The sequence below is a fragment of the Rhinatrema bivittatum genome, chromosome 4 (assembly GCF_901001135.1).
Source record: "Rhinatrema bivittatum chromosome 4, aRhiBiv1.1, whole genome shotgun sequence".
NCBI classification, from domain to species: domain Eukaryota; kingdom Metazoa; phylum Chordata; class Amphibia; order Gymnophiona; family Rhinatrematidae; genus Rhinatrema; species Rhinatrema bivittatum.
In genome coordinates, this window is record NC_042618.1 from 380,332,488 (window position 1) to 380,358,997 (window position 26,510).

Below are 26,510 nucleotides of genomic sequence, written 5' to 3' on the forward strand. Positions count from 1 at the left end.
AACAGAGCTAGAAGAAACCCAACTCCGTGGGGTGGTGGGTCAGTTTCGTAAGGACTAACATCCTGCTGTCCTCTGAGAACACCTGTTCCATGCAAGCATCTTTGCTTTCTGAGGATAAGCAGAATGGTAGTCCTCACACATGGATGAATCCTAGCTACAGGCTGCTCCCCTCAAAGGGGGACCAACAGACACCCAAAACCAGGTGCTAACGGGCACAACGGTGCTGTTGCTAACAGAGGGGGAGACAGCCTGAACCCCAATCAACAGGCCCTAGGCGGGAGAGAGCTGGATTCTAAATCTCAAACAAATTCTGAAGGACAGATTAGCCAAGCCTACTGTCTTGTCGGCCATCCCTATCCAAGCAATAGTGAGATGTGAATGAGTGGAGAAAACTGTCACAGCCTTGCAGATCATCTCCACTGGAACTGCTCACAAGTGGTCACCAATCCTGCCATGCCTCTGACAGAATGAGCCTTGACATGACCAAGGTGCAGTCCCGCCTGGGCACAACAGGAAAATGCAATCTGCTAGCCAACTGGATAAATGTCTGTTTGCCAACGGCAATGCCCAACCTATTCCTATCAAACGAAACAAAAAAATTGACTGGACCGTCTATGGGCTTCTTTCCACTCCAAACAGAAAGCGAAGGCTCACTTGTAGTCCAAGCTGTGCAGTGCTCCTTTGCCTTGGTGCAAATAGGGCTTGGGAAAGAATGCTGGCAGGACGATGAACTGGTTAAGATGGAAGTCTGTCACCACCTTAGGGTGCATATACAAAACCACCCAGTCATGATAAAAATGAGTGTAAGGTGGACAAGTCACTAAGGCCTGGAGCTCCCTGAGGTGACTGCCACCAAAAATATGACCTTCAAGGTCAGGTTCTTCAGATCACAAGAGTACAGCTCAAAAGGAGCTTTCATCAGCTGAGCTAATACCACATTGAGGTCCCAAGACACAGCAGGAAGCCTTAGGGGAGGCTTAAATTGAAGCAGGCCCTGCATGAATCGTACAACTATAGACTACAGAGATGGCATACCATCTACACCATGGTGGTATGCGCCAATTGCACTAAAATGAACTCTAACAGAATTGGTTTTTAAGCCAGCTTATGATAGGTGTAGAAGGTAATTCAAGCAGCTTTTGTGTGGGCAGAACAGATCTAGGGCTTTCTGCTCACACCACATGGAAAATCTCCAATTCGGTCCACAGGATTTTCTAGTGAAAGACATTTTAGAAGCCACCAGGACTCGAAAGACATCCTCTGAAAGATCAAGGGGATGCAGGATTAACCTTTCAACATCGAGGCTGAGCACAACAGGGCCTGGAGATTGGAATATCACAACCTGCCTCGATCTTGTGTGATGAGATCTGGGGAAGACCCCAGACTGGTCTCTGGATGGACACCTCCCTTAGGAATGGAAACCAGAGCTATCTTGGCCAATAAGGGGCTATGAGGATCATAGTCCCCTTGTCCTTGCGAAGTTTCAAAAGAGTCTTCGCCACTATGGGAATCGGAGGATATTCGTACTGAACACCCTTGCCGCAATGCCAGGCAAGAGCATCCAAGGCTGACTTACCGTCTGACCTGTATAGGGAGCAGAACACTGGCAATTTCCTGTTGCATTGGGACACAAATAGATCTATGTCTGGGCTACCCCAGAGGCGGTATATCCGATTTACAACCTCCTGGTCCAGGGACCACTTGTGGGGTCTGAAGTCATGACACAGTATCAACCACCACGCTTCTCCATCCTGGCCAGGTATACGACCCTGAGCACCATCCTGTGGGACAGTACCCATGACCAGTTCTGGACTGCTTCCTGACACAGAAAGCATGAACCCAAACCCCCCTATTTGTTGACATACCACATCGCTACCTGGTTGTCTGTTTGGATCAGGACAACTTTGTTGGACAGCCAATCTTTGAAAGCCCTTAGCACGTACCTGATTGCCTGAAGCTCCAGGAAGTTGATTTGACAACAGCTTTCCTGAGCAAACCAGAGACCCTGTGTGTTGAGCCCATCTACATGAGCCCCCAAAGCCCAGGGTGGAAGCATCCATAGTTAGGACTATTTGGGTAGGACTTCAAGGACAGAAACTCCATTACAGATGTGAAAGTACCCACCATCAGGGCAGCAAGTCCTAGAGGGTGGGGTGACTCAGATGAAATCCTGGAGGTTCTGCATGGCCTGGCACCACTGCGACCTCAGAGTCCATTGGCTCTGCATCTGTGTAATCATGCCAAGGGAGTGACCCAGACGGTTGCGGTCATATGGCCCAACAGTCTCAACATATGCCAGGCTGACAATTGCTGGCTCTGCTGAATCTCTGCCACAATGGTCATAAAGGGCTCTGCCCTTTGACGAAGCAGGAAGGCCTTGGCCTGAGCTACGTCTAGCAGGGCTCCTATGAAGTGACAGGCCAAGATGAGACTTTGGGTGGTTGTTGACGAACCCTAGGGAATCCAGCATCCAAATGGTCAAGTGCATGGACCTGACAGCCCCTGCCTGAGATATGCTTTTGACCAGTCAATCGTCCACATAAAGGAAAATATGCATCCCGGATTGCGTATGTGCGCTGCCTCCACGCGAGGCATTTTGTGAAGACTCATAGGGCTGACACTAGCCCAAAATGGCAATACCCGCTACTGGAAGTGCTGTTTTCCCACCACAAACCAGAGATACTTCCTGTGACTGGGGAAGATCTCAATGTGAGTGAATGTGTCCTTTAGATCGAGGGAGCATAGCCAGTCCACTTTTTGTGAAAGGGGGATCAAGGTGCTCAGGGAAACCATCTTGAACTTTTCTTTTTTGAGAAATTTGATCAAGGCCCTTAGATCTAAGATGGGACGGAGTCCTCCTGTTTTCTTTGGAATCAGGAAGTACCTGGAGTAAAATCTCCAACCTCTTTGCCTTGGTGGGACAGGCTCAACCGCTCTGGCTGTTAAGAGGGAGAAGAGTTCCGTTAGAAGTTCCTCCTGCTGTACTACTGGCCCCCAAAACGGGTTCAGAGGGCAATTTGGTGGGATACCCAATAGGTTCAACTGATACCCTTGACGGACGATGAAAAGAACCCACTGGTCCGAGGTTATATTAGCCACTGGTTTTCAAAGAACTGCAGCCTGCCCCCAACTGGACGGTTTAACTGACCCAGCCAAAATCCCATCCCTGGAGTTGACAAAGGCACCGGCTGGGGCTTAGGGGTTCTCTGCTGCCTGGGTTGGCCGTGGGAGAAAGGGCGTGGAGGATAATACTTCTTCTGTTGAAAGAAAGACTTCCTCTGCCTGATCTCGCTGACCTCCTAGAGGACAGACGGGTCCAGACTGCTGGTAGAGAGTTGTTGGAGTGTTTCATAGTTGTCCCGGAGTTGAGCCACCGCGTCCCTCACCCTATCTCCAAAGAGATTCTCCCCATTACACGGCACGTCAACGAGTCGTTCCTGTACCTCCAGTTAGAGCTGAGGCCCGCAGACATTCCATTCTGTGAGCACTGATTCCCGCTGCAGAGACCCTCAATGCCGTCTCGGAAACATCATAGGATGCTCGGACCTTGTATTTTCCACACTCCAGGCCCTTATGCACCAGCAACATGAGGGTATCCTGCTGCTGAGGCAACTGCTCGGCCACCTGCTGACCCTATTTCCAGATGTCCCAGAGAGTATTAGCTTCCTATCAGCGCTATATGAGCCACGTGGGCAATGAGCATGGTTCCCTAAAACACCATTCTCCCAGGAGTGTCCATCACTCTGTGGTCCTTCCCAAGGGGTGCTGAGCAATGGGTCCAAGAATGCCCGGTTCTCTTGGGAGTGAATTTGACCACCACCGACTGGTGGAGCAACTGATGCTTACTGAATCCAGCAACCTTCTGGATGAGGTAGACTCAGTCAGCTTTCTTGTTTATGGGAGGCACACCATGGTGGTATGCGCCAATGGTTCCTCAGAGGAGAAAGCTCCACCCAGGCCGACAGATGCCGAGGCGTCTAGAATCCTCTGTCCAGCTCTGCTGGTGTCTGCACCTCTGGATGAAGGCTGACCATCAGACTCTTCTTTTCCAGAAGAATGAAGGAAGTCTCCACCTGAGGACTTAACCTTCGTAGGATTTGTGAGGGTGATGGAAGAAGCCATCCCTTTTCAGTTACTGACAGATGACAGGCACAAAATGCTTGAGATCTTCCAGTTCATCGAGCCTCCTAAGGAGATTGTGGCAGTCCCAGTATACGATATCTTTAAGAGTTGCTGCTGAGGATATGAGAACACTCCCTCACAGTACCTCCCATAAACAAGAAAGCTGACTGGGTCTACCTCATCCAGAAGGTTGCTGGATTCAGTAAGCATCAGTTGCTCCACCAGTCTGTGGTCAAATTCACTCCCAAGAGAACCGGGCATTCTTGGACCCATTGCTCAGCACCCCCTGGGAAGGACCACAGAGTGATGGACACTCCTGGGAGAATGGTGTTTTAGGGAACCATGCTCATTGCCCACATGGCTCATATAGGCTCCTGTGCCCAATGAGCACCCACGCCATCATGGGAACCGAAGCCAGCTGGGGCAGTAACGCACCAATGAGCGCACTGAGCTTCTCCAGTGCGGATGGTACTGGCTCCAGTGCATTGGTGTCATAGGTCTGATGCCCTTTCATCACCCGTTCTACCAGCTGGACTCGCAAATCCCGCTCCTCCTCGAATGTTGCCAATGCCAACAATGACTGGAAGGATGGAAGGGTAGCCAGATCGTCTTCAGATCCACGAGGTGATCGGTGACTGGCATCGGGACCAGAAGATAACGTCGTGGACCCCCAGCACCAATGGAGGACTGGCACTCTTCACTACTGTATCACTTCGAGGGCATCAGAGCGTGCACACCAATGCAACCCCATGCCATGCACCGTGAATCGACTAGGACCGGTATCACTGCTTCTTTCACTTCCCTCAATGCTTGGCCTGGTCTGTGCCAAGGCCCCCAACGTCCTCAGCCTGGAGGAGCTAGACAGTGGTTGGTCTCTGAGCCCTTATCCGCCAATAACATGGTATCCATCAGTGCGGCTACAAGGTCCATCGATGCCGATGGCTCGGTCTTCATCGATCCAAAGAGCTGTTCCACCTTGTCAAGCCGAAGACTACGTCCTTTCGGGATCATTTGTGCAACTAAGCGGCAACCCCAGACGTCATATGATGGCCCCAGGCAGAGGACACATCTTATGGGGATCCATAATGGACATGGACCTCAGGCACAGAGGGCATCGGGACAAAATGAAAGGGATGCAAAATTAAAATTGGTGCCCGTCAGCCATCAACGCCCACTATCTAAGCACTGCCACCATGGGAGAATAGACTGCGAAAGGAGACTTGCCGATAAATGACGAAAACCCCGACTAGGAACGCTATCGGGAACGGATCGAGAGGGACCCTGCGGCGAACAATGAAAAAAAAAATGCAAAAAGCAGCAAGAGAAAGTTTTCCAAAACAGGCCGAAAAGGCCAAGATTAGAGCTCACCAACCACGACGTTGGAGCTCCATGGAAAAAGAGACTAAAGAGGGACCCCATGTGGACGTGTGGTTCAGGGCATGCTCAGTGTGCCAATTCAAAGTTCTAGAAATTTTGACAATTTTTCCGTGTCAGGGCTCCATCTGATGTCACCTATGTGTGTGGACTACCATCCTGCTTGTTCTGAGAACATTTTATAACATATGTTTGAAGCTGCCCTCTCAAATCAAAAGTAACGGTAGCAGTGAATGGCATATTTTCCCCCATTCATCTGCTCCAGAAGAGACACACTGGTGGCAATGGATGGCACAATCAACTTTTTCCGCCCTACCTGTATCCCCTCACTCACTGGCTCCTATCACTGCGAAAAACTTGCAGTGCCTCCAGCTCATCTCTCCTCCTACCCTACCAGGGCCTGAATGGCATAATCTGAACCACGTGGTTTAAAGCATGATGAACGAGCCCCCAGCAGGGGAGGAGGGAGGATACCCCAAAGGAGCTGCAAGGCCAGCCACTGTCAACATTGGCATGTTTTGTAGTGATAGGCACTAGTAAGTGAGGAGATCCAGGGGGCACAGGGAGAGACTGAACCAGGATAAATCAAGGGCTTGTAAAGTGGGAAAGTGACAGAGGGAGAGAACTGTGGGGTTTTTGTTTTGTTTTTTTTGTTTTGTTTTTTTTTGGGGGGGGGGGGGGGAGTGAGCCAGGGTGAGAGATTTGTAGAGGGGTGAAGGAAAGGATCAAGATGAGTGAGAGGATAAGGTGGGGGAAGGAAGTAAAAATGGGAGAAGATCAAAGGGGGCTTTGGAAGGCAGAAGCTATGGGCTTCTCCTCCTTCTTCATCCCATTCCAGTTTTTCCTCTCTTCCACCCCTATGCCCAATATTTCCTTTCATCCCACCTCCATCCCTGATCTTCCCTTCTCCTTGCCACCTTCCCCTATCATTCCAGTTCCTTATCCTTCCTGAATCCACCATGCTCTCCTCTTTGTCGTCCTCCATCCCTTACCTCTCTAACCCTCCTGTATAAGATTTCTTCATTTCCTTCCTCTGTTATCTCCTTCTCATTCCCAGATCCCTTTTTCCCCAGCCCCAATCACCAAGATCCCTTTTCCTCTAACAAAGAGTTAAATAAATCTTGAAAAATCTGCAGCCGGAAACTGGGGCCTCTGCCCTCCATCAAAGCATCAAATGTGACAAGACCTACCCACCTCCTGAGTATTCTTTAATAAGATTCTACCTTACCACCCCCCCCTCTCTGCCTTCCCTGGCTCTGCTCACTTTAATTTACTGCAAGCAGCAGCAGTAGTTCCCAAGGCATTCGAGACCCAATAAGACCATCAGCTATAGGACAGTTTCTTTACAGGATGGGCTGTCAGTCCTAACCCCATAAAAGACAACAGCAGAATTTTTATTTATTTATTTTTTTTAAAACAGCTCAAGCCCCACAAAGATATTAATGGTAGAATAAGCAGTTTACTACAGGCCTGGGCTCAATCACTGCAGCTCCACAAGAGCATTAACATAATCTAGGGACTTGATATTTTAGGTCCTGTATGAACATCGGTGGGGGGGGGGGGGGGGGGGGGCCTGCATTACTTTCAAAGGTGCAACAAAACTTGGCAGTAAACCTATAAATGGAAGTACTTTCAGAAGAAATAAAAAGTACATATCAAAAAACAGGAGCACCCCATTATAAAACTGAAAAATTAAAAAATAGAAGACCTGAAAGGAGGACCCTATATTTCTTCAAATTTGCTAAATGGCATACCACCATTTGTAATGACTAGCCAAAAAGCAGTTGCTTCCCTGTAACAGGTGTTATCCCAGGACAGCAGGATGTAGTCCTCGCATATGGGCGACGTTACTGGGCGAAGCCCTATCACAGAAAACTTCCTGTCAAAGTTTCCAGAAACTTTTGACTGGCACACTGAGCCCACTGAGCATGCCTAGCCTGCCATTATCCCTCAAGCCACAGGGTTCTCCCTTCAATCTCGTTTGTAGCAGTAAGTACGAGAGAAAAATAAAATAAAACGTTTCAGAGCCAACTCCACAGGGTGGCGGGTGGGTTTCGTGAGGACTACATCCTGCTGTCCTGGGATAACACCTGTTACAGGTAAGTAACTCCGCTTTATCCCGGGACAAGCAGGATGATAGTCCTCACATATGGGTGATTAGCAAGCTACAGGCTGAGTCATATTTGTTTTAGACCAACAGCATACAACTTGTGGAACAGGCACAACAACTGGTGTACTGTTGGGAAAAATGAGGCAGCCTGAAATCACAGCAGGTTGGATGTGGAAGGAGTTGAGATTTTACTGGAAATAAATTCTTTAAGACAGATTGTCCAAAGGCTGAATCTTGTCATCCTTCCTTTCCAAGCAATAATGGGCTGCAAATGTGTGAAGAGAACTCCATGTTGCAGCCTTACAAATCGCCGTAATCGGCACTGAACAGTAGTGTACTACTGAGGTTGCCAGTGCTCTTACTGAGTGCGCCTTTATTCATCCCTGGAGAGTAAGGCCTGCTTTTTCATAGCAGAATTCTATACAATCTGCTAGCCAGTTGGAGAGAGTTTGTTTGCCCACCTCTACACCAGGTTTGTTTTTGTCAAAGGAAACAAAGAGCTGGGTTAATTTCCTATGGACTGCAGTGTGGTCCAGGTAATATGCAAGTGCATGTTTACAGTCCAAGGTGTGTAAAACTATGTCGCCCTGGTCAGAGTGAGGCTTTGGGAAGAAAGTGGGCAAGACAATAGACTGATTCAAGTGAAAGTCAGTAACCACCTTGGGAAAGAATTTAGGGTGGACCACTCGGTCATGTAGGAACCTGGTATAGGGTGAGTATGTGACAAGTGCTTGCAACTCACTAACCCTTCCAGCAGAGGTAATGGCTACTAGGAAGAGAACCTTCCATGTAAGAAATGTAACATCGCAGGAATCCATGGGCTCAAATGGGGAACGCATGAGCCTCGTTAGTACTACGTTAAGGTCCCATTCAGTGACTGGTGGCCGTGGAGGGGGGTTAAGTTGAATTAAACCCCTCAAACCTACTCACAAGGGGTTGCGCTGTTATCAGGGCATCCCCTACTCCTTTGTGGTAAGCTGAGATGGCACTCAGGTGTACCCTCACCGAAGTCTGGAGACCAGAGTCTGAAAGGTGCCAGAGATAGTCTAAGAGAGATGGTGTGGGGCAGGAAAAAGGGTCGATACATTTCTGCGTGCACCACATGGTAAATCTTTTCCCACTTACAATGATAAGATTTCCTTGTAGAAGGCTTTTGTGAAGCCACAAGCACTTGAGAAACATTAGTTGGAAGGCTGAGCGATTGCAGAATCAAGCTTTCAACATCCAGGCTGTGAGGGACAGGGTCTGAAGTTTTGGAATGCATAACATGCCTTGGTTCTGAGTTATGAGAGTGGGCGCTGTGCCCAAGCGAATTGGTTCCCTGATCGAGAGCGCGAGAAGTATGGAAAACCATACTTGTCAAGGCCAGTACAGGGCTGTGAGTATCATTGACCCCTTGTCCTGTTGTAGCTTCATTAGAGCTTTGGCTTATCAGCGGTATCGGGAATTACGCATATAGGAGGCCACAGTTCCAGGGACGAGCAAAGATGACCATGGCTAACTGACTTCTCTGCTTGTGTAGGGAGCAGAAACTGTCCACTTTGTGATTCAGTTCAGATGCAAAGAGGTCTATTGTTGGTTGACCCCAGCATTGAAATATCCTGGTTGTTACTACAAGATCTAGGGACCACTCGTGGGGATGGAACTGACGACTGAGGTGATCTGCAACCACGTTGTGCATGCCTGCTAGATAAGTGGCCCGGAGAAATATGGAATGTGTTAGGGCCCAAGCCCAAAACTGCATGGCTTCTTGGCAGAGGAGATAAGGGCCCATGCCTCCTTGTTTGTCCAGGTACCACATGGCAACTGTGTTGTCTGTTTGTATTAGAACAGTCTTGTGTGAAAGGCAGTCCTTTAACGCATTTAGAACCTAACATATAGCTCGAAGCTCCAGGAAGTTGATTTGAAATGTTGCTTCGAGTTTTGTTCAAGTACCTTGAGTTTGAAGTTTGCCCACATGCACTCCCCAACCGAAGGTGGATGCATCTGTGGTTAAGGTTACTTGCAGAACTGGTTGCTGGTAGGATAGGCCTATGAGCAAGCTGTTCGTGTTCATCCACCAGAGGAGAGAGAAACGTAACTGGTGGGTTATTTGAATTGGAGATTACAGTGGTTGAAAGGCTTGGAGCCACTGTGATCTCAAAGTCCATTGTGTTATTCTCATGGCTAATCTGGCAATAGGAGTTACGTGGACCGTGGAAGCCATGTGGCCCAGCAGTGTTAGGAATTGATGGGCTGAAGCAGTTTTGCTCTCGTGCAGAGAGATGCAGCTAGCCTGGAGAGTGTGTCTGCACAGTCACTGGGCAGGAAGGCCTTTGCTATGGTGGTATCCAACTCTGCTCCGATGAAATGCAGGAGGCGAGATGGAGTCAGCTGGGATTTTTGGTAGTTGATGAGAAATCCCAATGAGTGAAGCAGATTGATAGTGAGCTTGAGAGCTCCTTGCTTGGATTGGCTCCTGATGACCCAGTCGTCCAGGTAAGGAAAGACGTGTATGCTTTTCTTGCGTAGATGTGCCGCAGCCACTGCTAGGCACTTTGTAAATACACGGGGTGCCAAGGCAAGTCCGAAAGGCAGGACCTGGTACTAAAAATGTTGATTTACCACTATGAAGCACAGGTACTTGCAGTGAAGTGGGAATACTGGAATGTGAGCGTAAGCGTCTTGAAGAGCCAGAGAACAGAGCCAATCTCCTGTTTGTAAAAGGGGAAGTATGGTACCCAAGGACACCATTCTGAATTTTTCTTTTTGTAGAAATTTGTTGAGATTGCGAAGTTCTAAGATGGGGCGGAGACCTCCTCTTTTCTTTGGAATGAAGAAATAGCGGGAGTAGAATCCTCTGCCCTGCTGAGGTCGGGGAACAGGTTCCACGGCCCTGCTTCTCAGGAGGGTGGATAATTCTGACTCTAGAAGAGAAGTGTGATCTTTGCACAGTGAGTTGGGTGGGGATATCTCTGGGTACCGTGAGAAAATTTAAATGGTAACCTTGTGGCTGTCATGGAGACATGGTTCATGGAATCACATGATTGCGATATGGTAATACCTGGCTATAACTTATTAAGGAAGGACAGAGGACAGGAAAGGGGGAGGAATGGCTCTTTATGTCAGAAACAATATCCAAGCATCTGAGCTTCAAGGAAGATGGGGCAAAGAAGCACTATGGGCCGACCTAAAAAAAGATGAATGGGGCATCCATTTTTATTGGAGTGTTTTACAGGCTTCCAAATTAAATGGAAACGCTTGACAGAGATCTGGTTGAAGACATCCAAAAGATGGGAAAGAAGGGAGAAGTGGTGATCGATGGATATTTTAATCTGCCGGATGTAGACTGGAGAATCCCTTCTGCAGAATCTAACAATAGTAGAGAGATAGTAGATGCCCTACAAGGGGCTCTGTTCAAAGAAATGGTAATGGAACCCATGAGGGAGGGAGCTATATTTGATTTAGTGCTCACTAATGGAGATAATGTCTCTAATGTCCAGGTGGGAGCCCACCTCAGCACCAGTGATCAAACGGTATGGTTTCATATCACAAATAGGATACATAGAAGAAGCACGAAGACCCGAGTTTTGCAGTTCAAAAACACAGATTTAGATGAAATGGGGAAGTACCTGGAGGAAGAACTAGAAGGCTGAGAGAACAAGAGAGATGTGGAACAACAATGGACCAAACTAAAAGGTGCAATTACCAAGGCAACTAATCTATATGTTAGAAAAGTAAAGAAAATAAAAATAAAAATGAACCTATCTGGTTCTCAAAGGAGGTGGCTGACAAAATAAAAGCTAAAAAGAACAGCCTTCAAGAAATATAAAGGATTCCAAAGGGAGGAGGCACAAGGAAGAATATCTGGTGGAACTGAGTGAGACAAAGAAAGTAATCAAGATGGCAAAAAGTCAAGCGGAAGAAAGGATTGCCAAAGAGGTAATGACAGCTGACAAAACAATTTTCAGATACATCAGAGAAAGGAGAAAAGTTCAAAGTGGTATAGTGAAACTGAAAGGTGAAAAAGATCAATGTGTGGAGAGAGAAGAAGAATGGCAGAAATATTAAACTAATACTGCAGTTCGGTGTTCACTAAAGAGGACCTTGGAGAAGGACTGTCGCTAGTTAACAAGAAACTAGAGGGGAGTGGAGTAGATGTAACTCCATTTACAGAAGAGAATGTATGGGAAGAGCTAGGAAAACTAAAAGTGGACAAAGCCATGGGACCTGAAGAGGTTCATCCCAGGATACTGAGGGAGGGGAGTGCTGGCGGGCCCACTGCGTAACCTGTTCAATAGATCCCTAGAAATGGGAGTGGTGCTGAGTGATTGGAGAAGAGCAGTGGTGGTCCCGCTCCACAAGAGCGGGAGCAGAGAGGAGGCTGGAAGCTACAGGCCGGTTAGCCTCACCTCGGTGGTGGGAAAAGTAATGGAGTTGCTGCTGAAAGAAAGAATAGTGAACTAGCTACAGTCAGAAGAATTGCTGGACCAGAGGTAGCATAGATTCACCAGGGGAAGGTCCTGTCAGACAAATCTGATTGACGTTTTTGACTGGGTGACGAGGGAATTAGATTGAGGAAGAGCACTCGATGTCATCTACTTAGATTTCAGCAAAGCTTTTGATACAGTCCCTCACAGGAGGCTTGTGAATAAAATGAGAAGCTTAGAAGTGAGCGCCAAGGTGGTGGCCTAGATTGCAAACTGGTTGACAGACAGAAGACAATGTGTGATGGTAAATGGAACTTACTCTGAAGAGAGAGCGGTGTTAAGCAGAGTGCCGCAAAGATTGGTGTGTTGCGTCCGGTCTCAGACGGCTTCGACCTCTGTGCCTCATCTTTCTTCCTTCTCTCTCCACTAGCCTTGGGAAGATGGCTGCTGCCGTGTCATCATGCCGCTCTCTCCGGCGTTCCCAGAACAGCAACTGTGTTCGCCATGTTTCTCCTGAGGGCCTCCTAGGGTGCGCGCGTGCACGCCACCTATGTCTTTATCCACGTCATGGCGGGAATCTTGGGGGCGGCCCCTCCAAGTGACGTCCCATCCGGGTATTTAGCCTGCCCTTCGTTTGCTAACAAACAGATAGCAAGGATTGGATTTGCCTCCGGTCTAAGCTGCTCTGCCGCTTCCTTCCTTCCCTCTGCCCTCCGGGGCCATTCTCCTCAAACGTGGGTACCCGCTCCTCTGGGGCCTGCTCTCCCTGCCTTGGTGCCTGCAACCAGCTACTTCTGCCTATCAGGATCTTCAAATACAGCTATCTATTCAGTGAGTAAATTAACCTTGTCAGCTTGTCTCACCGCCAGCTTAAGCGCTGCGAGTCTACATCTGGGACTCTCTCTTCTACCCAGCGCAGCCTACCATCATTGGAGTGTGGGACGGGTCTCCTCTGCCAAGGACCCCTGACTACTCTACTGGGTTACTTCATTGCTGCCACCCCCTGGACAGTACCATTAAGCTGTGTAATAAACACAAATTCTGTGTCTGCGTGTATAGAGTCTAGCCTAGTATTGCGGTTCCTCACGGGGCTCCTCCCCGTGGGAGTAGCCATCTCCGGAGTACCCAAGAATCCACTCAAACACCTCAAAACCATAACATGGTGTTAGGACCAATCCTGTTCAATATCTTTGTGAGCGACATTGCGGACAGGATAGAAGGTAAGGTTTGTCTTTTTGCGGATGATACTAAGATCACTTCCTGGTCACACCTAACCAGCACAGTTGCCAACAAAGTATGCCCCACCCAAACTCAAGTAATCAACCCAGCAAATAATAAAAAAAAAAGACCTGGTACACACCGGAGCTCAAAACCATGAAGCATAATCTACGTAAATTAGAAAAAAGCTGGCGTAAAGATTCCACACCAGCCCAACTAGCAAAATTCAGAACCTACCTCCACATCTACCGAGAGGCCATAGACAAAACCAAGAGAGACTTTTTCTCCCAAAGAATCCATCAACTCCAATTCAACGCTCGAGCCCTTTTCAAATTTGTGTCCAACTTAATGAAAGCACCCCCCTCTCTTCCACACCTAGCACAGATGACAAAGCCAACTTGAAAACCTTGCCTTATTTTTCCACAATAAGATACTTAAAATCATGTCACGCTTCTCTGCTCCATCCTTTCCACCTAAAACCCAAGCAACCAATAACACTGATATCGCCACTATCTTACCCTCCTATACCCAACTCTCCAACAGGTCGGCCAAACTTAATCCCTTCGAGAACACAACGATCGAAATTGAATCCATCCTGAAGAAAATTAAACCTGCTGTGCATCCTACTAAAACCCTACTCACTATCCCTATCATCATCTCTAAACCTATTCTCCAAATTCATCAATAGATCCATATCACTCGGAACTGTCCCAAGCCAACTCAAACAAGCCATCATAAAACCTATTCTTAAAAAAACCCCTCCCTTAGCCCTGACGATCCTTCCAACTTTCGCCCCATCTCCAACCTACCCTTTATTTCTAAAATCTTAGAGAAAATAATCAATCGTCAACTTACGGAATACCTAGATGAAAACCACATCCTCTTCCCCTCCCAATATGGGTTCCACAAACACCATTGCACTGAAAGGCTCCTCATCTCACTTTCAGACTACATACTAAAAGCCCTAGACAAAGGCCAATCATATATCCTTGCCTTATTGAATATTTCTTCCGCATTTGATTCTGTTAACCACAACATTTTATTACAACGCCTCCAAGAAATCGGCATCTCTGGCACCCCTCACTGCTGGTTTCATTCATACCTCAACAATAGACAATAGAGAGTAAAAATTGGGAACTGTGAATCAAAACCATATAACCTGACACAAGGCGTCCCCCAAGGCTCTTCACTTTCCTTCACTCTATTCAATATCAGATCTTGGTCTTCCGCACTTCGTATATGCGGATGATGTACAGATCCTCAAACCCATCTCTGACACACTGTCCAATGCCATGACAACCTGGGACTCGGCCCTCGCTTCAATCAGCTCCCTCCTTGCTGACAACTACATTGCCCTCAACACCGCTAAAACTGAGCTCTTAGTCATCTCACCCGGCAATATAAACCTCAACCTAACCATACCCAACACACCACCATCTCCCATCACCTTCGGCCCCCCATGTCCGTAGCCTCAGCGTCACCCTAGACAATCAATTTAATTTTAAAAAGTTCATCAAGACTTGCTGGCTCGGTGGGCTCACCTTCCCCTCACGTTAGTTGGGCGGATAGCTTTATACAAAATGCTTGTCTTCCCCAAGTGGTTGTATGTCCTGCAACTTCTTCCCATTGTATGGACGAGGCGTGACTTACAAGCCCAGGATTCTCAGCTACGAAACTTTTTATGGCAGGGTAAAAAACCAAGGATCGCCCTACAAACTCTTCGTTTGTCCAGGAAAGGGGGTGGTTGGGGACTCCCTGATTTAAAAGTCTATAGTGTCGCCTGTCAATTGCGTCATGTTGCGGATTGGCTGATGACAACGTCTTACTACACTCCTTTACGGGTGGAGTAAGCTAGGGTATACCCTTTGAGTCTTGCCTATATCTTACATAAACCTTTGGGCCAGCTCCCGGCCCACTTACGGACTAGCGTGTTAATTCGACCTGCATACGTGGCATGGCGATGGGCTTGCCAGCGTTTTAAGTATCCCTGGGCACTAACCCATTTTTTGCCCTTATGGGGCAATTTAGATTTCCCGCCTGGTATCCAGGACAGGGTCTTTGGCTATTGGTAAGAGAAAGGCATTAAGTCTGTCTGGCAACTGGTTGATGACTCAAATCAGATGTTTTCCTTTTCCCAGTTGCGAGCCCAATATGGCTTATCTAATGTCCATTTTTATGCATACTTACAGGTCCGACACTATATTCATGCCTTGCGCCTGCCAAATCCGCACCATCCTGCTTGGGAGTTTTTATCAGATTTCCTGGATATGGCTGACCCCACACGACATAGGCTCTCCTTTTGGTATAACCTGCTGGAGGCCCACCGGGTTTCTCCTTTGTGGGAAAGGGTGGTAGCTGGCTGGAACAGGGAATTGGGAACCTCTCTCACGACCCCTTATTACCGACAGTGTTTCTCACGAACTACTTTCTTCTCTGTGCCACTCCCTTTACAGGAGCTGCAATTCAAATTTTTACATAGATTCTATGTGGCCCCTGCGCAAGCGAGTAAGATGGGGAAAGGTGGACCGGGCTGTTGTTTAAAGTGTGGTACCCCCCGAGGTACCCTGGGTCACCAGTTTTGGTCCTGCCCTCAGGTTAGCTCCTTTTGGCAGCAGGTACATCTTTATCTCCAACAGACATGTGCCCTACGCTTTGCGTTTCATTTTAATGTTTTTCTGTGGGATGATAGTCGAGGCATAACTTTTACTAAACCAACTACGAGGTGGTGGTTTCACCTGGTGATATTGTTAGCGAAGAAATGTATTATGCAGAAGTGGATAGCAGCTGACCCTCCAACCTTAACGCAGCTCCGAAATGTAATACATCAGACTTGTCTGCTGGATAAGTATATTGCTAAGGTTGAGTGGTTTCGACCCTGTGTACATTTTGTGAATTGCTGGGAAACATATTTAAATTCTGTCTCCCCTGCTGTGCGCAGTTTACTTCTCAATGATCTACCGTTAGGGTAGACTGAGGGGGGATTAAGTTCCTGCATCTCTCTTCTGGTTATAGACCTTACTTGTTCGGATTTTTGCTTTTTACGACCGATGTCCCGAGGGGGGGGTGGGGGGGGGGGGGGGGGGGGGGGGAGGGACTGGGGAACTGTTTAAATGTATGTAGAGTTTTGGAGTTTTTTCCATCGCTGTTTTCTGGCCTAAAAGAGTGTGGCTGGACGTCAGCATTTGTGGAACACGTTTTTTCTGTCCGAAATGTACATACACCTGTGGGTATAAGAAAATGTGACTATTGGTGTTGTATGGTTGACCTTGTTTGTTGATTTTGTCACTACTATAAAAATAAATAAAATAAATAAAAATAAAAAAAAAGTTCATCAACGCTACTCTAAAAGACTGTTTCTTCAAACTTCATACTAAAAAAACACCACACAACTCAAACCCCTACTTCATCTCAAAGACTTCTGCACTATTCTCCAAGCCACCATTCTGTCTAAACTTGACTATTGCAACGCCATCTTACTAGGCCTCCCCAAAAACGCTATCCAACCCCTTCAGATGCTTCAAAATGCAGCCGCCCAGATCCTCACTAATGCCCACAATGACCATATCACTCCTGTACTCAAACACCTACACTGGCTGCCAATCACGTCCCGGATACTATACAAGTCCCTCACCATCATCCATAAATCTTTACACTTCAAAAATATGCACTGGTTCAACGAACACTTCCAATTTCGTACCTCTAGCAGACTCACCAGAAACCAACATCTGGCTACCTTGCACATACCCTCTCACAAACTCACAAAACTTACGTCCACCTCAGACCGTGCTCTCTCCATAGCAGGTCCCACTCTTTGGAACAGCATGCCCCCCAGCCTTCGCCTGGAACTATGCCCCAAGAAATGTAAACAGAACTTCAAGACCTGGCTATTCAAACAAGCCTTCAAGTAAATAACTATTAGCTCCCCACCCCCGCCTTTCATAGCATACCCCTTTAGCCTTACACACCCTATCCTTTAGCCTTTGCCCCCCCTTCTCACTTAACGTCCTCAAATTCAACTACACCTTCCCCTCCGCCTCGCACATTGCTCTGTTATTCTTACCCAGAGCATTGCCTGTCTATCTAAATATTGTTTAGAACTATTACACATTGTCCTGCTATGCGTTCAATTTATAACTCCTCTTCTTGTTTTTGTATACCCTTTAGAATTATCTCCCTGTGCTACTTGCTCATTGTAAAGCCTGTTACTGCATTACATTTTTCTGTAATCCAAGTAGACATTTTCAACGTCTCTTCTGGCTGTTGGAACACAGAGTGATCAATCTAGGGGTATCCATGTTCCATGTAAAGCCTGTTGCTGCATTATGTTTTTTTTCTGTAAACAGAGAAGATGTTCCCAACGTTTTTCGGTATATAAAAACCTTAAATAAATAAAATCTGCAACAGAGTGGTCACACCGGAAGGAGTGGAGAGAATGAGACAGGATTTAAGGAAGCTGGGTCGAAGATATGGCAGCTGAGATTCAATGCCAAGAAGTGCAGAGTCATGCTTATGGGGTGTGGAAATCCGAAAGAACTGTATTTGATGGGGGGTGAAGAGCTGATGTGCATGGAGCAGGAGAGAGACCTTGGGGTGATTGTTTCACAGACTTCAGATCGTTAGACACTATGTGACAAGGCGATAGCTAAAGCCAGAAGAATGCTGGGCTGCATAGAGAGAGGAATATCTAGTAAGAGAAAGGAAGTAATGATCCACTTGTACAGGGCCTCAGTGAGGCCTCAGTGGAGTACTGTGTTCAGTTCTGGAGACCGTATCTCCAAAAGAACAGAGATAGGATGGAAGCGGTCCAGAGAAGTGTGACCAAAAAGGTGGATTGTCTACATAATATGAATTATGAGGAGAGGTTGAAGAACCTAAATATGTACACCCTGGAGGAGAGGAGGAGCAGGGGTGATATGATACAGACTTTCAGATACTTGAAAGGTTTTAATGATCCATGGTCAACAACAAACCTTTTACGTTGGAAAAATAAAATTCAGAAGAACTAGGGCCATGATTTGAAGCTCCAGGGAGGAAGACTCAGAACCAATGTCCAGAAGTATTTCTTCATGGAAAGGGTGGTGGATGCCTGGAATGCCCTTCCGGAGGAAGTGGTGAAGACTAAAACTGTGAAGGATTTCAAAGGGGCTTGGGATAAACACTGTGGATCCATAAAGGCTAGAGGATGGGAATGAAGAGTAGAGCCATGGGGGTGGCTTGCTGGAATGGTAGCTACTACCTGGTGATTACTACCCTTACTCAATAAGCCTTCGCACGGTTAATGCAACCCCAACATTGCTCTCTGCTTCAACAGCAAGGGTAAATGTGGAAAAGAGGACTTGCATTCAGACAACAACCAACAAGGACTGAACTTCACAATCTGGGTAAACAAATAAGCGTGGGGGTAGCTTGCTTTTTATGATGGTTACTACCCTAAACCAATTAAGCCTGATACATCACTTTGAATGCATATACAGTGTTGCTCTCTGTTTCAACGGCAGGGGAAAATGTGGAAAACAGGATTTACATTCAGACAACACCCAAGGCATTGATCTGTGCAGTCTGGTTAAACAAGCATCGGAGTAACTTGCTCAATGCAGCGGTTACTACCCTTAACCAGTAAGCCTTATGCAACTCCAACATTACTCTGCACCAATGACAGGGGACGGCAGGAAATTTGAATTTATTTATTTGTTGCGTTTTATATACTGTCATTCGGTGAAGCCATCACAACGGTTTACAAGTTTCAAAATGTGATTCTCTTAACAATTGTGAAAAAGGTATAACAGGATGCATATTAAATAAAAGATTAATCATTTCTAGTCCAGAAAAGAATCATTTTTAAGAGAGGAGGGTTTGTTTGGTGCTGTTTGGAGACAAGTTATTTTGTGGATTTGGTTGAAAGTTCCATTGGGTGTTATGATGATCAGAAGTTTGAATGTCAATGTAGACTTTGTGAAACAGCCATGTTTTTAGGTCTTTTTTGAAAGTTTTGAGGTTAGGTTGGGTTCTCAAATCTTTTGGGAGGGAGTTCCGAAATTTAGGGGAGGCAATGGAAAAAGCTCTCTCTGGTTGTTGTCAAATGAGCATCTCTGATGGGGGGGATATTTAAACGTCCTGAGTTGTTTGCGCGTAGGTTTCTTTGAGGATTCTGGGGGGTTATGTTTAAGCCAATTAGTCCTTGATGTTCATTGTTTAGTATTTTATGTATGATGGTCATGGATTTGTGTTCAATTCGTGCTTTAATTGGAAGCCAGTGTAGTGAAATCAATATGGGCATTATGTGATCATTTCTCTTTGTTCCTGTCAGAATTCGGGCTGCCGAATTCTGCAAAATCTGGAGAGGTTTGAGGTTGGAATATGGTATCAGTTACAAACAAGGCCCTGAACTTGGTGGTTGATGAAACGGATAAGTATGGGAAAATAAGTGTGGAAGCTTGCTGGGCAGACTAGATGGGCAGATTGGTCTTTTTCTGCCGTCATTTCTATGTTATAATAGAAAGTACCCATTGATTTGTGGTGACGCTTATCAAATTGGGTAGAAAATGTTGAACCCGGTCTCCAACTGGTAAATTTTGAATTGGCTTTTTGGAGGGGCTGCTGTTCTCTGGGAGTTCTTCAAAACCCAGATGCTTGGCCTGTTGTGAAAGAAGCTGAGGTGTGGATGTTTTTGGTTGCCTAGATGTCCTCTCTGGGTTGGTTAAGTAGTTCTTCCACGAGGAGCGGGTGGATAATACCTACGTGGTCGGTCCTAAACGAGTGTCTTGCCGAAGAATGGGTTTCTGCTGTGATCATGGACAGCTGACGCAGTGTTTCATTGTGATCTTTAAGTTGTGCTACTGCATCTTGCACTTTTTCTCCAAATAAGTTTTCGCCAGTGCAGAGTAAGTCAGCCAGTTTATCTTGGACCTCAGGCCTGAGGTCCGATGCTTTTAACCATGCCCATCTTCTGGCACTGATGCCGATTGCTGCCATTCTGAAGGCTGTTTCGAACGAGTCGTAGGGTGCACGTACCTCATGCTTGCCAGTCTCAAGGCCTTTATTTTGACGGTATTGAGGGCATCTTGATGTTGCTGTGGAAAGGTTTCTGCTAGTTCTTGAGCCTGTTTCCACAGGTTTCTTTGGTGTTGCGTCATGTACAGTTGATATGAGGCAATTCTTGATAAGAGCATGGATCCTTGGAACATTTTGCATCCCAAGTTGTCCAAAAACGTTTGCTCTTTTCCAGGAGTTGATGAATGTGGATGAATCATTTTCGATTTCTTTTGTGCTGACTACCACAATAGATTGATGTGGGAGTTGAGGTTTTTGTAAACCTTGTATGTGTTGTAACAAATAAGTAGCATCTGTTCTTCTGTTTACCGGAGGAACAGTGCAGGGATGTTCCCATAGTCGACGCTGCAAGTCAACTAGTACTTCGTGTACTGGTACAGCCACTATCTCTTTTGGAGCGTCCACGAATTGGAGGACCTCCAGTGTCCTCTGCCTTGTATCTTCCTCTGTTACTAGTTGAAAAGGGATGGTTTCTGACATTTCCCTTATGAAGCTTGAAAAGGATAGGTGACTTTCTCCTTTCCTCTGGTGGAGATGGATCTGACAAGATAACTTCAGTAGAAGAATCAGTACCTACATCTTCCCAGGTATCTGACAAGGTATGTGGATGAGGACTTGAAGGAGGAATGAAGCATGGCGAAGGACGTACAATCATCGATGGATCCTTCGGTGGCATAAGAACATACAAAATTGCCATGCTGGGTCAGACCAAGGGTCCATCAAGCCCAGCATCCTGTTTCCAATAGGTACAAAGGGAAAACTCGGACATCTCTATCCCGGCATCGGCTGAGGGATCGCTGACTGTGGATCCGAGTCGGTGCCTTCTTCATCCGAAGACCCGGGAATGGGTATGGGGTCTTTCGGATGCTGTATCTGTTCCTTTGGCATCGGTGGCCCAGGCTGCGTCGGTAGGGCACTGATCAACGTATTGAGTTTAGTGAGTAATGGTGTGAGAATCAAACGCTCCGGCATCGGTGCTGGTATGGGAACCGGCATCAGTGGATGTAATTCTCAGAGGGCCTCGATGATTGCCTGGCAGATAAATCCGTCCAGTTCCTCCCATATAGCTGAAGACAGAGCAACTATAAGGGGTGGCAGAGTAGGTGGAACTGGCTCCACCACAGATCCCTGGTGGTGCGCAGTACCAGGTACAGATATCGGTTGGGATCGCCTCAAATGTTCCGGTGTCGAGGGCATAGTTGGCTCCTCTAACCTCATCCTCTTTGGGGGCAGCTCAATAGCCACTGAACCCGCTCCAGACTCAGAGCCGGCACCGGGCGTGGATTCCCATCCATGCTTTTCTCGGTGCTTGGTTTTTTTCTCTAGCGCCAAGGGAGATTTGGTTGATGACTTTGAGGTGTCTGAGACGGGTGGTCACCACTGTCTTCGTGTACCCGGTGGGTCTTTATCATCACTTTTTTGGATACCCCTGCTGGTGAAGATTGAGTCGATGTCGATGGAAGTAATTGTATTTTAAACAGTTTCCTTTTTTTCCAGGCAGGCCCACCTACCTTTCGCAGTCATTTCAGTGCATTTAGGACAAGAACATTATGTCCTACGCCAAGGCATAAGACACACTCGTCATGGAGGTCAGTTTTAGACATAGTACAAGGGCAGTTTGGGCACTTTTTAAACCCCATTGCCATGACAACGAAAAGTTGAGGCCTGACAGCCGATGGCCTGCGAGAACAGTATCGACCGCAAGTAGACTTTTTACTCACCGAACCAGAGAAAAATGATTTTTAAACGGGAGACCCCTATGAGGGGATATTTTTTTGAAGAATTATTGATATTTTTTTCCGTGAGGAAAATTGTGTGAGAAATCACACAGGGCTCTTAACTGCGAGGCAAACTACAGCGCAGAAAAAAAAAGAGAGACTGAAGGGAGACCCCTGTGGCTAGAAGGATAATGGGCTGGGCATGCTCAGTGGGTTTAGTGTGCCAGTCAAAAGTTTCTAGAAACTTTGACAAAGTTTTCCATGATAGAGCTTCCTTCCAGTGACATCACCCAGATGTGAGGACTATCATCCTGCTTGTCCTGGGATAATACTCCAAGCGCCAAATGTTATTTAAAAAATATATTTACTACAGTGTAAACCAGTAAGCATAAAGTGACAAAAATTAAACCAAAACTGGTGAAAAGACATTTCGCTCCTAAATATTTATGAATCAATATCATCCCCAGCAGAGATTGATTTAAAAAGAAGATGGAGGGTGAAATCCTCTGACAGTAGCAAACAGTCATAATGCCAGATTCCAGCTCCAGTTATATCTGGAAGTCCAAAAGAGCAGGATGCTAAATTGGACTCTCCCCCCCGCCCACCACCACCCAACAGACAAACTTACCAATAGAGACAATAAGACATGCAATTCTGAAAGCTAGTTTTACAAAAAGACTTGTTTTCAGAACTACACTGCCCATCCTATTTTGCAAACTACATTTCTTTTTTAACATTTCCAAATATGCTTCGTGCCAGCTAAACAAATTAATATTTAAAAATTAAAATACATACCATATGGAGATGCCATTTGCAAAGGAGAAACGAGAAAAAGGAAACCTCTGTCCCCCAGTGGTTTAATAAAAACCTATGAGTTCAGATGAGAAAAAGTTGTGCAATTCATAAATAAAATAACTCCAATAAAACTATCATAGCTTAAGAGTTAGTACTTATAAATTAAGACATTATATAGAATGTCAAACTAAAAATTGTGCTAGTATCAAATAAGTTAAGACCATGAACAAAATTTAAATCAGTAAAAACATTCAAGAGAGACAAAGCACAATTAGCTTCAAATTGGCAATCAAAACTTAAGTTAAACCAGAAAAGGTTTCCTGCTTTAAAAAAAGAAAGCTAAAATGGCTTACCCCTATTGGTGTCTGATATCAGAGCAGAGAAAGATCCATATTCAGAAGCATTTGGCCGAATAACTTAGAAGTTATTCAACTAAATGAATATTTGGGCACTTATCTGGCTAAACTGTAGCCAGAGAAATAGTTATCTGGCTAAAATTTGCCCAGATAAGTCAGGGCGTAATTGGAAGGAGGCTGACAAGGAATGCGAGGTAGTATCAAACGCCTCAGACGGATTAAATAATATGGCATATACATTCCTCAGCATCTAAGAGTGGTTGAGGGTATGCGATTCCTCCTTTACCAGAAGAAAGAAAATGTGTCAGTTTTTGTATACAAATATGTAAGCATTGCACCATGAAAAACTGGTGACCATTGGATGATCAAGGGGTTAAAGGGGCACTAAGAGAAGATAAGGCCATTGCGGAAAGATTAAACGATTTCTTTGGATAAGTTCCTAGAAGATAAATCCAAACACTGCTATGATGCTAATTAATAAGCAATAGTAGCTTGTAATCTGTTTGGGTACTTGCTAGGTACTTGTGGCTTGGATTGGCCACTGTTGGAAACAGGATACTGGGCTTGGACCCTTGGTCTGAACCAGTATGGCATATCTTGGGTTCTGTTCTAAAAATCTGCGTTGAGCTTTGAAACATCTTTTTGCCAAAATAGTCTTACCGACTTTCTCTGGTTGAGTGTGAGTATATTTTGTTTTCTTCCCTCTTAAGAGTTGACTGACTACTGATTGATGGAGTAATTGCATTATACCAAACCCTGGAGATTTTTCTCTTCTACTTTGAGGTAGTTTCCTTGCTACTGGGGCACAGGAAACTGGATTTTCACACATTCTCATTTGTAATTGTTGCAGGATGTGATGAAAGGACAGCTGCTAGCTCTGCTGGTGTTTCCAGAACCTGAAGGAAGCTCATGTTTCTGCAAAGATCTTTGTCCTCAGCCATTTTCTCAGAGGACTTTTCCCAACTTGTCCAGAGAGTAGGGAAAAGTCTTCCAGAGGAGATGACTGTGTTCTGGAGGCCTGATCCCCTTCCATTTGATCTCCCCTTCAGAGCCTAGAAGTGAGGGAACACTGATCCAGGATTCTAATGACTAAGATGATGATCTACCCAAAAAGCAACAGGGTAGGCGATCCAGTGGAGCCGTAAGGAAGTAAATTAAAACAAAGAAAATTGTTTGTTTTAATTAAGGATCCATGCTGTGAAGGATGAGCAATTTGAATTGCCAGAGACTGAGGGTTCCCTTGGCCAGGAGGGTTCACTGCTGTTAGGATCAAAGAAGTGCTGAGCCCCTGAGGCAGCCACCGCTGGTGGCGAAACTCGGCCAGAGTCGGGCACTTGCATATGATATTTTACGTCTCCTTCAATAAAAATTTGAGAAAGACTTCTTGTGGCATCCACCACTTTGTTACTTCCTTAAGATGATGATCTAGGCAGGGTCCTCAGTCACCTTGGAGGAGTATACTCCTGGATGTACATCCTCTGAATGGCTGGAGTCCTCTGAAAATGAATGCTGGGAGCTAGAATCACCCTGTGTGGGTTCTGATGGAGAATCTGCAAGAACTGGGGATACTGATTTTTCTGGTGTCTAGAGAAGATTGGCAAGTACTGCTTGATGGGTAATACTAGGACTTAAGTTTGGGGAGAAGTGAAATTGTAGGGTGTATCAATCTTTAGTATGTGCACGCCTCTGTGTAAAAGCTATTGTAAATGTTAACATTTTAATTCATACTAATGCACAACTATTTTTAGAAAGCAGAAAAATTCCTAGGAGCATTTTACTTTCAGTTTAGTGACTGGAATATAAAACAGTGATCTTGTAGCTGGATCGCTCCTGGGGCAAATTGTATTCTTGGCAGACTGTGATCACTTTTATTGGATCTATGTAAATATCCCAAAATATTGTACATGAGCTGCTGAAACAACCTGGTTCTCATCTTCAGATGTGAATATTGTTTCTGATGTGAAATAAACACACCTATGTAGTTTCAAAATATGTATAATATTTATAGATAATTCTTATACTAATCCAGTAAAAGGTTTCAGAACCTGCCAAAAACCCCATGATTGAAATGAATTTCCGTGTTATAGTATATATTCTATGTATAATTTATTTTGTCATCTGGAGAGAGGTGATGGAGGGTTAAATCATTTTGTGAAAACAAGGGCTGCTTAACCAAGTGAAACCATGCTGGTGAGAGCCCCTTGATTAACTGGAAGCGCATCATTGATCATATAAGAACCATCGCCCTAGCTTGATGGTACCGTTAAAGTCCATCAAGCTAGGGCGAGAGAACTTAGTAGAAATCTCATCTTTGTGAGATTCTCCTCACTCCAAATGACTTCAAATCTTCAGAGGTGAAGTGTGCTGTTCGTATGTCTCACTCTACATGTAAAACTGGCCCCTAAACCACCACCAATGTCTCACCTCAAGCTATTATCTGGCCCTCCTATAGAGATATAAATAGTTGACTACTATGAAGACCTTAAAAATAAATGCTCTCTCAGCCTATTTGGGCATTTCAAGAGCTGCAAAACAGAAGTATTGCGGGGTGCGAAAACTTTACCACACTATGCGATATTACCTATGCGAAGCGCTATGTTACAGCACGGTGCAGTAATTCTAAAAATTACCAAAAACACGCCCCTCTCTCTTACTGCAGGCGTTATGCATGCGATATTATAGCATTTTCATTAATCTAGTGGTAAGTGTTATAAGATCAAAGACAAAAATTCAAAAATACCAAGAGAATCAATTGAAAAACATTTTTAAATTAAAAAAAGATTTGCATTATCTTAAATTCTATGCAAATTCCAAACATATATACATAAAACATGAATCAAGCAAAATGTAATATACACATTTTAAAGAGGCAAATGTTTACTCACTAGTTTTTCCTTTTCTAGTTTTTGAAGCAAACATTCCAAGTTACTCCCAGTCCTTGTCTTCTCAACCACATCATAAAGGCTACAATACATTCGATTCTTCACAACTAATATACAAAAAGGGAAAAAAAAAAAAAATCAGTTGGGGGGGGGGGGGGGGGGGGGGGGGGGAAATCAACACAGTGACCTATTTTAGTACAAATTTATTTACCTTCATTTGACCCAAAATATGCTTCTTTACAGAACACTGCAGGAATTTCTTTTTTTAACAGTTCAATGCTCATAACTGTATCAACTTCCAACTTCTCAGGACTGAAATAAAAATTAAAGCAATGGTCAAATTGCAATACAGGTGTTAGCATTTTTGCAAAGTTTTTAATTGAAATTTGACACAAATCATGAATGAGGTATGTATGGTAAGAGTATGGGTCTGAAGCTTTATTTTTTCAGCATGTATGTAACACAAAACCTGCTAT

The 26,510-nt window shown here is 45.5% G+C and overlaps 1 protein-coding gene across 3 annotated transcripts in view; it reads right to left on the minus strand.

The window, feature by feature from the left end:
• TASOR (transcription activation suppressor) overlaps positions 1–26,510 on the minus strand; it is a 387,184-nt gene that overhangs the window by 217,916 nt on the left and 142,758 nt on the right. For all 3 annotated transcript variants that reach the window (XM_029600919.1, XM_029600917.1, XM_029600918.1), the window contains 3 exons: positions 26,246–26,346; positions 26,038–26,141; positions 22,797–22,869 (listed from right to left, as the gene is read on the minus strand). In XM_029600919.1, the coding sequence (XP_029456779.1) occupies positions 22,797–22,869; positions 26,038–26,141; positions 26,246–26,346 (278 nt within the window). The remainder of the gene's footprint in view (positions 1–22,796; positions 22,870–26,037; positions 26,142–26,245; positions 26,347–26,510) is intronic.